Raw genomic sequence first — 12,642 nt, 5'->3', positions numbered from 1 at the left:
CATATTTTCTGTCCTCCTGATCCCCTCTTTTCCGGAATTCTCCGGCCTCACAATCAAATTGCCTAATCACTCACTCCCCTGTATCCTAGCTGTCTGTCAGTCCCACTGATCACCCTGCCCCGCCCTCTCCTCTGTGCTCCATCTATCACACCTCTATGTTGTTTTTTTCACTCCCTGGCATGCTCGACTGCCCCATCTCCCCACTGTCATGAGGTGATGCCTGCCTCACAGGCTTTCTACCCCATGCCATCAGCTGCCCTATATTGCCATCTACGATGCACTCAGAATAACCCACAATCCTCCAGTATTTTTGCATTTCTGCACTCAAGGCCCCCTTTACTTCTCACTCTTCACACCTCTGCCCGATCTGCATCTATAGGCTTTGCACCCCTAACTGGTCTGAGCCCAGGTGACCAGCGTCGGCCACGGAGACCCACTTACTGCATCAGCTTCCGGGTAGGGAGATGCTTCAGTGACTTTGCAGCATGAGGTTTTCTGCTGCCGAATTGTGTAGCCAATTTAGGTCACATTGGGTCACATCCGTTTCACTTCTTTTAACATTTGTTGCTAGATGTGTTAATGACGCAGAGTATTTGTTGCTGACCATAATGAGCTTTAGTAAAAACGGAAAAAAATATTAGGCAGGGTAATTTGCGATATTAAAACTCCAAAATGTATCAAAGCGCCTTCAGCTTAATTAAATATGGCACTTAAGCCTTTTAAGAGTCTTTGCGTGAGGCAGCCTTGTTTAACAATATTTTGCTGATGTCTGAATGAAAAATGTTCCGAATATTGTTTTGAAATATTGATTAAGTGTATATATATATAATATTGATTAAGTGTATATATATATATATATATATATATATAGTATTATTTTTTTTTTTTTAAATAGTTAAACAGCAGCCACGGGGGCCATCTCCTTCCTTCGACTATAGCCCATGACGATCTGGCTGCACTACTGGGTCTTAAATAGCAGCGAAATTGTATTTTATTATTTTCTCGTCGACCAGGTATACATGTTTTTGATTGACTACTGACGTGTACATTTTTGCATTTGCGCTCATTTGTCAGGTAATTTTTGTCCATGATGTTACCTCTACATACCGGGTTCCCGTTCTTTTGGAAGAACAAGGCATCATAAAATATTTCAAACAGCGATTGAACTTGCCTATTGATGAGCGGCCGACAGACCTTCTTTTGAAGTGGAAGCGCATGGCTGACAGGTATTGTGCGCCTCATGCATGAGAAATTGTTTTAACTGTGTTCAATCACAAGGTAGGGATTTTTCTGTTAGGGGCTGCTGCACGTTAAAATTACTTTTGAAGGCATGACATTTTTCTCATGTTTTTATAAAATATTATACTTGCAGATTTTGCACGACATTTAGAGTAAAAGAAGTCGGTCTTACTGAACAGAAATACCACGATGAAAGAGCAAAACGATTTAAATAGGACGACCTTGTGAAAGACTCGAAATTCCTCAAGGAAGTCACGGCTTTATTCCTTGCCTTGCAGTTCATTTAAGAAAACTTTGATACCATAAATACCTGCACATATTCAGATTTGTCTTAGAATTTATGAAACTTTATTTTTTTTTACTTCTAGTTTCCACCTATAGCATTTACCCAGTAATGTAGTCCTTATTTAGAGTTACCCCTTCGCATTAAGGGGCAGATTTACAAGAAAGTGACGCATCTGAAGAGATGTGTCACTTTTCCTGTGCCATCCTGAGAAACCCTTGCGCCACCATGGATGCACCATATAACGCATCTGTTGGTGCAAAAGTCATGCATTGCTGGAGACGTGTCGCTAGCACAACGCAACTCCAGCAATGCATGGGGAGGCGATCCTCATTGTGCTGCATCACTCCTTATGCTGAGCAGGCGTAAGGTTTTGTCGCAGTGGCGTCCTAGAAGTGGCTTAGTGAAATCTTGTAGATTTCACTGTGTCATTTCTAGGTTGCTTTTTTTGCCAGGGAATTCGCACCCTGCATACATTATACCTGATGCAGGTATAATGTGATGTTAACGCGGGATTTCTTGTCTGTTATTATCTTACCAGATCCCAGCTCAGATCGACTGGATCGTTGGTACCTGTCATTGAGTAAAAGGCAATCAACTACTAGGTTAATCAATTAAGATCTTAAACCACTCTAAAGAACCACTGACTACAAATAAGTTTAAAGATTTATTATAAAGCCAAAAGTATCTGAAGATACAAACATCTCAGAATAAGATTCAAAAGATATACAGGTATCAATATGAAAAGGAACTCTCAGAATGCTCTCAATCGGCAAAAGGAAATGATCAAGAATATCTCAAATACCATGAGAGTTGCAAGTATCGCTATAGGTTGCAACTTAAGAGTCATTTACAGAAAGGAAAACTCAGATTAGTCTGTCCCTACACTAGACTAAGTGACATCCCTACTTAACAAGATCTTTACCTAAAAAGGTGTCAGCTGTGGTGACTTCCAAAGAAGATCACGCACTTCTCTTAGTCTTCTTGGTGAATCGCTCTCTTAAGTTCAATCTATCTGCCTACCCATCCGCTTTCTTAGGCTCCCCAGATCATCTGCCCTGTCTTCTCCCCGGGGTGCTGTCCCTAATACGAAATCACATTTCCAATAGGAACGCCCCTAGAGACGCCCCTCACGTGGTATCGGTTCTGGCGGCAAATTCCATGCTGGTGCTCCTCTGGACCCTTCATTAAAGTTGATCTTGCTTCCCAGGCTTCTTCTCCGCTGGTCTGTACCCCCCAGGAAATTCCTGAAGCCTCCTCCAGGCCTGTGCCAGGCGTCTCTGAACAAAGCCCATTCATCACCAAACTGATTAGGACTCCTCGCACCTGCAAATAGACAGTTCTACTGTGGGCCCCAAATTCCGGCCTCTACCATATCTGTAAGTTGTAAACTATGTCTACGTTTGTGCTCTGTGCCATCTCTCCTTAACGAGCACATGCAGATCAAAGAAGCAACTTTATCTATTCAGGCCTACTAAATTACATGAAACAGGCCTCAGCACTCTGAAAACATTTAATTTCTTTGTTTAAACAGTATTCTAACTAACACACATTTCTATAAAGTAACACATCTATATAAAACCTATATTTCAATTCTATGATTAATAATACTTTGCAAAACAATGTTATGTCCACGTCTCATGTCAGTGTAGCAGCACTTATACGTTTTACTGTGAATTGCCATGGGCCTACACATTTTCAATGGTTTGCAGAGTTTCGTTTCTCCTTCTCATAGTCACTTGACATGAAGAACATGGGGTTTCACATCATCCTAACGTTTCTACATTAGTTTTCCACACATATATATTTCTATTCTGATTAAAACACTTTTATCATTTTCACTCTATGAATATAACACTCTGGTGCAATCTATATTTAAACTAATACTACGTGCTTGTAAATATGGTGCACTTATACATTTTTTTCAGATTTGCGCTCTCTCAATCCCCCCTTTGATGACTTCCAGTAGTCATCATCATCACAACACCCTCATTTAGGTATAGATCGTCAAACTGAAGTAGTTGCAACATTCCCTTGTTTCATCTCTTCTAGAGCCCTCAGACTCCTGTACTGATTCTCCTGCATCGCAGCTAATCTTCTCCCCTGTTCTCGCATGGATTTCTGCAACCTGTTTGCTCTATACCATCCCCACAAAGTGATTACACAAATCACTATTATGATGATAGGTTTCAGTATGTACCAAACGAAACCCTTTCCCAGGTTGGCAAACCAACCTCCAACCTTTCCCATTCCTTGTCCTACTTTTTCCCACACATTTACCTGCGCCAAATCCTCAATCTCACGATGAATCGAAGTAATGTTTCGTATGTACTTCTCTAGAGGTTTTGAATTGTCTGGAATGTAAGTGCAACATTCCTGGACCTTCAAAGCCTTACAGACTCCGCCCTCTTTGGCTAACAGAACGTCTAGAGCAAGTCAATTCTGAAGAACCATTGCTCTTATCGATTGCATCTCACCCTCTACCAGCATTAAGGATCTAGCAGTGCTGGCAGATAATCTATCTACGACTGTTGCCAACCTTCTAATTTTGATGTCATTCAGTATTAACCCTAAAAGAGGAAATGCAGCTCCAAATATGTCTCCAATTACTTCAGAGCTTGCATCTCTCCTTCCTCTTGCTTGAGCTCCTCCCTTTTTGGATTCTAATTCTTCAGCATGATATATTTTCGGGAAGACAATCGCCAAATAACATGATCCATACCAACTATCTGGTAGTTTCACATATGCATTTCTTCCACAGACAAAATATACATTGGGGATCACCTGCATCTCCTTCAAGAAGTCCTTAGAATAGTATTCTAACTGGAAAGCATGTTCACAACTGACTTCTCCCACAAACACATTCTCGTAATAGGTTTGACCCCTATGTATACATAGTTTCCCTTTCTTCTCTCGATCTAATGCTATTGGACCACTGCTACCCTTGCTCTTGTGTGCTTTCTCTTCTTCAGTCCAATCTGTTTCCCATTGACCTGAAGTCTTTAGAATCTTTTGTCTCCTGTATCGAGTATCCACCTGCTCTATAAACTTTTTCTCAATTTCTGACACGGAACAAGTCAAATTATTCCTTCGGGCATGTGAAGTATCTAATGTTCTCCATGGTAGGAAACATTTCTGTAACCTGTCTTCACTCTTGTAATAATCCCACTTATTAAGATGTTTAAAATTTGGCACCTCTGGTAAAACGGAATCAAAGTTCGAGAAGTAATACTCAAACCCATCCCGTTCATAAAATATGCTCAGCAGCAAACTACATGTGATTCCATAAGTCAATGGAAGATGGTGGTATCTAATACCCTCGTCAACCGATGCTGGCAATTTCATGCAGACGTAGCAATTCTTCGCCTCCATGACATCAACATATTCATACAGCAGTTTAGCATAAGCATTTGACTTAAAATTCCCCTGGGATTCATCAGTGTGTAATCTCTTAACCTCAGCATCTAACAAAGCCTTCTCCTTCTCTGTGTTAACTCTACTTTGTGCAGCAGTAGTAGGCTTCTGTGTCGATACTCTTTTTGCTTCTTCTCTTGCTTTTGTTTCGTTTTCATGTCCCACTACATATGATATAGTAACTACTAAAGCTATAAGAAAAATCACTACCACTAAAAGTGTGCCTACTATGCATTTTGCCCTGCGGTTCGGGTTGCCAGCCTCCATGATCTCAAAACAGTGTAGCTCTAATTTTCGTTCTCAGCCAAAGTCTTTTGCTGGACTCCAGTGTCTCTTTTCGATGCACAATGTCTCTCTTTGAACCACAAAGTCTCTCCTTGAACCACACCTGGAAGTTGACAATTCTCTCTGCAAGAACAGTCTCTAAGTTCTGTAGCAATAGACAACCCTAGCCCTTCTCCATCCACTAAAAGGGAAGTCCCTAATTCTTTCTTCTTCCACTCGGCGCTAGGTTATCTTTCAATCTGTATTTACAAAGGTCTTTACAAAGTCTTTAATAGTCCGAGACTATGCGTGTTCCAAGGACTTCCACCACTCGCTCGAATATCTCCATACGAAGAAGGATTCCCTCAAGTATTGGGCACCTTGAACAGCAACATGGAAATTCAACTGTCTCAAAAATCAATTTTCTTATTCCGCTCAAGAGAGGAGGATAGACGATGTTGAGTGTCAGCAGTCTTTCGACCTCCAATCCTGGTAGCAAGAACCTTATTTCCACTGTGATGATTGGGTCAGTTCTGGTCAGGGTCACTTCTCTCACCCTCCCAGTTCTGCGTCCCGCTGAGGACATCTGCAGCGAGGTAGGTCCACTCAGGAGTAGCGTATCTTCTGCTAGGCACTCACACTCTCCTTGATCTCCTTGGACCTTCCTGTTCCTGATCTTGCGCACTTTCTTCTGGATCTGAGTCTTCGGATATAGGAGCAAGAGTTCTTTCTGAAGTCAGTTTCAAGTTCGGCCTTTGTTTTCTTTCGGGCCAACTAACTTCTCCACGTCTTGTTCTCCTACTTCTTGTCCTCACACTTTGTTCTTGATCACTCTGGTACTGGTCTGTGTCTGAGTCGTAGTCACAGCAACTTTCTCCTTCAGTGGCAACTTCAGTTTCACTGCCGTCCTGCCTTTCTTCTTCTAGATCTGTTGCACTCCCAACTTCTTCAGACACCCCCACAGCTTGACTGATCCCCTCTTGTGATTCTTCTTCCACTATTGGATTTTCGTCTGCGAGAGGAGCTGTTTCTTCTAAGGGTGCTGGAACTCTTCGAGTATGGGATGCGTGGATCCAATTAGGCAGTCCTCCGCACTTTACAGCAGTGCTCGTCACCAGGATCACCTGATAGGGTCCCTTCCAGCGCACGTCTAAACAATTCTTCCGGACGTGCTTCTTCACCAGGACCCAATCTCCTGGGCACAGGTCGTGGCACAAATTTCTTGAAGACGGAACCTCTGCAGCCTGTACCTGAAGAGACACAGAATGAATGGCGTCAGACAACCCTTTGCAATAATCCAGGATCAGGTCATCTGTAATGTTCAATAATGCTGCAGTTGGGACAGAAGGAAGTCTCATTGCCCTCCCCATTAGCACCTCGTGTGGAGAGAGACCTGTCCTCCTGTCGGGTGTGCTGCGCATGCTCATAAGCACTAAAGGAAGAGCGTCGGGCCAACTCAAGGATGTTGATGAACTCACTTTAGCTAATCGACATTTCAGTGTCCCATTTATCTGCTCCACGACACCTGAGGCCTCTGGTCGATAGCTACAATGCAATTTCTGATCAATGTTCAATGCAGAGCAAAGCATCTTCACAATTTCGCTGTTAAAATGAGTTCCTCTGTCCGATTCCAGAGAGGCAGGCACCCCGAAGCGCGGTATCAACTCTCTAAGCAACAACTTTGCTACTGTGAGTGTATCGCACCTGCGTGTAGGGTATGCTTCAACCCATCTGGAAAATAGGCAAACAATCACCAGAACATACCTAAGGCGGTTGACTTTTGGCATTTCAATAAAGTCCAATTGCATTCTGTTGAAAGGCCCCCCAGACCTCCCAATGTGACTCAGTGTAACTGGTGTTCTTTTCCCTATGTTCAACTGCTGACAAGTAACGCATCGTTTACACACTGCTTCTGCTGCAATCCTAAACTTAGGGCAGTACCATGTTTGCCTGAATACCCTCAACATGGCATCCCTTCCCAAATGTACTGGACCATGTATCTGTCGTGCCATGGGACTCGCTAACTCCTCAGGTAACACTGCCCTTCCATCTGCTGAAACCCAAAAATCCATTTCGCTTCTTACACAACCTGCTGTTTCCCATGCCCGTTTCTCTGATTCTGGTGCATTCTCTTGCATTACTCTTAAATCCTCCCAAGTGTCTACAGTTTCTAACATCATACTCAGTTCTGTTTTCTCCTGAGCCCCATCTATTTCCACTTTCGTGAAAGAATATCCATGCTCCGCACAATAGCGGGCAACCTCATCGGCATACTGTTTCCCTGTGACACAAAATCGGTATTTTTTGTATGGGCTACGCATTTTACAATAGCTATTGCGGCTGGACCCTGTAACGCTTCCAACAACAGCCGCACAAATTCTCCATTTCGAATTGGCGAACCAGAGGAGGTCATGTAACCTCTCTGAGACCACAATTGCCCGAAATCATGAACAACACCGAAACCATATTGGCTATCAGTATATATGGTGACTCTATTTTTGCTACCTGCTATACAGGCACGGGTTAATGCAATGATTTCTGCTACCTGTGCGGAGTGTACTCCTTCCAGGCAAGCGGCTTCCACAACTCCAGTAATGGTGCAAACAGCATAAGCTGCTCTCAACCGACCAGTATCGTCTCTTAAACATGAGCCATCAACAAAGTAAATTTCATCGGGGTCAATCAATGGCTCATCCACAATATCTGGTCTGGGCTTCGTGCATAGTTCAGTCACATCAAGGCAATCGTGATCTTCACATTCTTCGCCTTCTATATCATTAGGAAGTGGCATCAATGTAGCAGGATTCAAGACAGAGCACCTCCTAAGGGTCACGTTTTCCGCAGCAAGAATAACTTGCTCGTAGCGCGTGAGCCTACTGTTGGTCAAGTGCTGTGTCTTGGTCCGGGTCATTAACAGCTCTAAAGAATGAGGTACATACACCACTAACTGGTGTCCCATTACAATACTTTCACAACGCTCAATGCTGACACCTGTTGCTGCAACGGATTTAAGACATCCGGGCAACGCTGCTGCTACTGGATCTAATGTAGCCGAAAAATATGCAACTGGTCTACGGCCATTTCCATGGACTTGCACAAGAACTGACAAAGCACATCCCTCTCTCTCGCAGCAGTAAAGTGAAAAGGGTTTCTCGTAATCGGGCATCCCCAGAGCCGGAGCACGACATAAGTCATCTCTCAGCTGTAGAAACGCCATCAAGCACTCATTGTCCCATGGTACCGGATCACTCACCTCCTTGTGCGTCAGTTTCTGTAAGGGTTTTGCTTTCAGTGAAAAGTTAGCTATCCACTGTCGGCAATAACCAACCATTCCTAGAAACATCCTAACTTCTCTCTGTGTCGTAGGCGCACTCATTTTCATTATCGCTTCTATTCTGTCTGGTGACACTTTGCGCTTTCCTTTTTCCAACCTGTGACCCAAGTACTGTACTTCTGTCAGACAGTACTGCAATTTGCTTGGAGATACCTTATGCCCATTTTCAGCTAAATGATTCAGTAGGGCGATGGAATCTGTCCTACATGCTTCCTCTGTTTCTGACGCAACAAGTAGGTCGTCTATGTACTGGACCAGAACCGAATTCTGTGGCAGTACTAGACTTTCAAGGTTCTTCTTCAACAGCTGGTTGAAAATTGAAGGACTATCTGTGAACCCTTGTGGGATTCTACACCATGTTAAGACGCGATCTTCCATTTTAAATGCGAAGAGGTACTGGCTTTCTTCGTTTAATGGAATTGAAAAGAAGGCCTGACAAAGGTCTATCACTGTGAACCACTCAGCTTGGAATGGTATCTGAAACAGTATCACTGATGGATTCGGTACCACTGGACAAATCGAAACAACGATGCTGTTAATCTTTCGAAGATCCTGAACTATACTAAACTTCCCACTAGGTTTCTGCAAACCCATAATCGGGGAGTTACATGGACTTCCCACGATTTCTTTCAGTATTCCCTGTTGAATCATTGAATCAATCACAGGTTTTATTCCTGCAATCGTCTCCTGGGACAATTTGTATTGCGGCGTTCTTGGGTAATCTACATTTGGCTTCACCATGATCTTCACTGGTTCTACCCCTTTAATCAAACCTATTTCTTCTCCTGTAAAGTCCCATACCTCTGATGACACTGCCTCGCGTAAATCCCAAGGAAGGTCCTCCACAGTCAGAGTAGGGTACAGTTCTATGCAGGTTCTCGAATTAACAACTTTAAAAGTCGCATCATCGTCTATGGTCTGTACCTCTACTCCCTGAGGTGTGCAGTATATGGTGCAGTTTAATTTGCACAACAAGTCCCTTCCTAACAGACACACAGGACTTGAATCACATACTACAAACTGATGTTCATTCATGTAGTTTCCGATTTTCACTGACACTGGTTCTGTCAAAGGGCTAGTCATTCTTCTGTTTGCGACTCCAACCACCTGGATTGTTTCCCCCGACATTGGTAGGTCTGGAACCACTGCAGATCTCAGGGTTGATCGAGTAGCTCCAGTATCCACCAAGAATGTTGTAGGACACCCTGCTACCTCTGCCTCAACAAATGGCCCTCTCTGATCCACTTCTAGAACTGCCCCGAGGGTACAGTCCTCCTCTTTGCTTACACGTTGTCCCGTCAAAGGGTCAATGTAGTAACAGTTTTCTTCATCTATGAAAAGAGGCATTTGTCTAAAGACCTTTCCCCCTGTCGCAATCTTAGGTGGCTGCGGAAACTGAGCTCGCGGAGCCGAAGTCCCCCCTTTGGCCACCTTGGGTCTGGGCACTGTCACCCCTTGAACTGGAACCTCTTGAACTTCCTCCTCTACCTCTAATTCTCCATTTTCAGGGTTATAGGGACACTCGCGTCTCCAATGTCCCACCTGGTGACACTGGTGGCACTTTGTCGATTTCTTCAAAGTGGCAAAATCTATTCTAGGTCTCGAGCTTTCCTCGTTGTCTTTATTCTGACCATTTGACTTTCGTCCCATGGTCCCCATTCCCGGTTTCTGCTGTCCGCCCTTTCCAGTTGACTGCATCTGTACCACCATCAACTTCTCCTTCAATTTCTTTGTCTTAGAATCTATCTCATCGCTACAATATCTTGCATACCTTAAAATTTCATCTAGTGGTTTGTTTTGCCAACAAATTAAATGTTGCTGAATCATCAAACAAATGTCAGGTCTCAGCCCTAAAACGAACTTCGACACAAACTGTCCTATATCTTTGGGATCCATTACATCGAGTCCACTGTATTGTTTGAATATTTTCAGCAATCTTTCATAAAACTCATGAACTGTTTCCTTGGGTTCCTGCCGTGTTCGGTCTATTTTTACCCAATCTATATCTTGTGGTGGCACTTTATCTTTCAGCCAAGTTATTACCCTTTCATACTTTTGCATCACAATTTCAGCCGGTCCATTTGTAGCAGCATCCCTTTCTGGCTCTGCAGCTGGCCATTCGACACTAGTCTTGCATGCTGTCCACAAATCTCCTGGGACCACAATGTCAAACAAGGTGTTCAAATCAATCCACAATACTTTTGAGATCTTCACAAACCTTTCTACCTGCTTGTACCACTCAACAGGATTGCCCCTTAACTTCAGGAATGAGTTGGTAAATGCAGCTAAATCTCCTCTACTCCAGGGCACATGTACATAATTCCCATTCGATATTTCTCGCAAAGGGAATGCCTCCATCTGCATTACCCTTCCTTCCGGAGACATCGCACTCGTGCTCTGTCTGACAGTGCCCCTTTTTGCCCACCTCTCTTCCCATTTGTCCAGATCCCTCCACACTCTTATTCCTGTTATCAGTTCCCTTATGTGTGTTTTTAATCCTGTAGTTCTCTTCTCATCTAAATCTTGGTCTGTATACTGCAACCTATGGTTACTCTGTAGGGTCTTTGTTCTGGACAAATCTACCATATACTTGTCTGCCAGTTCAGACAGTTTTTCATGAATTGCTCTTGCCTTTCGGGTAATGTCCTTTGCTATAAACAGCAGCTCATCTTGCTCGTATAAATCAATCCTTTCTAATGCCAACGTACCATCTATGATCTCATCCACATCTGATTTTAAGCTGGTAACATCGAGTCTTTTGGCCTTTACTGCCGCTTTCAGTATGCTAGCTCTAGGGGGTCCATTCACATCTCTCCCATCCCAGCTCCGAGTCCTACGTCTAGGCTCAGGCGAGTTACGGGGAGTCCTCCCATGCTCCCACCCCTCCAGGTCCCATGCAGTTCTGTCCTCTCTGGGGGGGATGATGAAACACTCCATTGGGCCTCATGGTCCCACCTTCCCCATCCTGCCTGGTTTCTCTGGGTGCATGGCTAGACATCTCATTACTCCCCCTATCCTCACAGTTTGCCTGGGATCTCTGACTACTCGATGTATGGCGAGATCTTTCACTGTTCCCTCTATTCCAGTGTTGTACATCCTCTCCAAGTGCGTGATGAGCGCACCTAAACCTATCTCTGTATGCTAGTACCATTTGGTCTCCACCCTTTTCCCAGAGACGGGACATCTCTTCACACTCGATACCTCTACCGTTCCGCTCCTGCTGTTCCCTATCATTCATAGGACGTGTAACTCCTCTCTTCTCCTGACTTTGACCCTCACGCTCCTGACTGCTTTCGCTAGCCCCACAGTGAGATACTGTCCCGTTGCCTCGACTTCCCCATTCTGCCTCTGCTCTTGACCTGTTGCTCGGTGCTTCAGCGGACCCATCCCATTCTCTCAAGTCAGCCCTTAACTCTTTAAAAGATTTCGGCCGTGGTCCCCTTAGGTCCATCGGTCCTCTCTGACCCTCCTGTCCTGCTGTGGGACCCACTGCTGAATCGAATGGGGTGTTCCACGTTACTGGTCCTAGCAATTGCCTCCAGGCATTTGTCGTGTTATTTCTCCTTTCCATTTCAACTCTCTCTCTGTCTAACCGTATCTGTTCTTCCTCTCTGTCTCTCTCGGGGTTGTAAATCGATACTATAGGTCCTATGGTAACGGGTACTTGGAGAGCATCTGGCAATCCATAAGACTCAACCTTCTCAGTGGTTGGTGTCTTCTGTACCACAAACCTTCCAACCACACTCTGTGCTGTACTATGTTGAGGTGTCTCCTCGCCTTTGATAGGTGTCCATTCCGATATGGGAAGCGGTACATACCCCTCTATGGCAGCCCCCTCTTCCCTTGCGAGTCCTCTATTTTCTATCTCCCCAACTCTCGGAGGCGGTCTATCCATCAGCAATCTATTTATCAAGTTGTCCTCCGAGTCGCTCTCCTCATCCTCTTCCATGAGGTTCTGTCCTCCTACCACCTCTCTCACTGGGTACAACTTATCTACCTCAATAGCCTGTACCCTCCATCTCTTGGCGTCCTCATCCCATTTGGAATCTCGCACTGCTCTTACCGATCGCGCCAGCCTTCCTTGACGCCTATTCAGATTCCTGTCATG

At 44.3% G+C, this 12,642-nt stretch overlaps 1 protein-coding gene across 3 annotated transcripts in view; it reads left to right on the top strand.

Annotated features, from left to right (window-relative positions):
• The window catches only part of CTPS2 (CTP synthase 2), a 2,098,303-nt gene that overhangs the window by 811,882 nt on the left and 1,273,779 nt on the right, over positions 1–12,642 (top strand). For all 3 annotated transcript variants that reach the window (XM_078657669.1, XM_078657667.1, XM_078657668.1), the window contains one exon: positions 1,075–1,226. In XM_078657669.1, the coding sequence (XP_078513795.1) occupies positions 1,075–1,226 (152 nt within the window). The remainder of the gene's footprint in view (positions 1–1,074; positions 1,227–12,642) is intronic.

Source organism: Lissotriton helveticus, chromosome 8, assembly GCF_964261635.1.
Source record: "Lissotriton helveticus chromosome 8, aLisHel1.1, whole genome shotgun sequence".
Lineage (NCBI taxonomy): Eukaryota > Metazoa > Chordata > Amphibia > Caudata > Salamandridae > Lissotriton > Lissotriton helveticus.
This window is presented reverse-complemented; position numbering and strand designations above follow the sequence as displayed.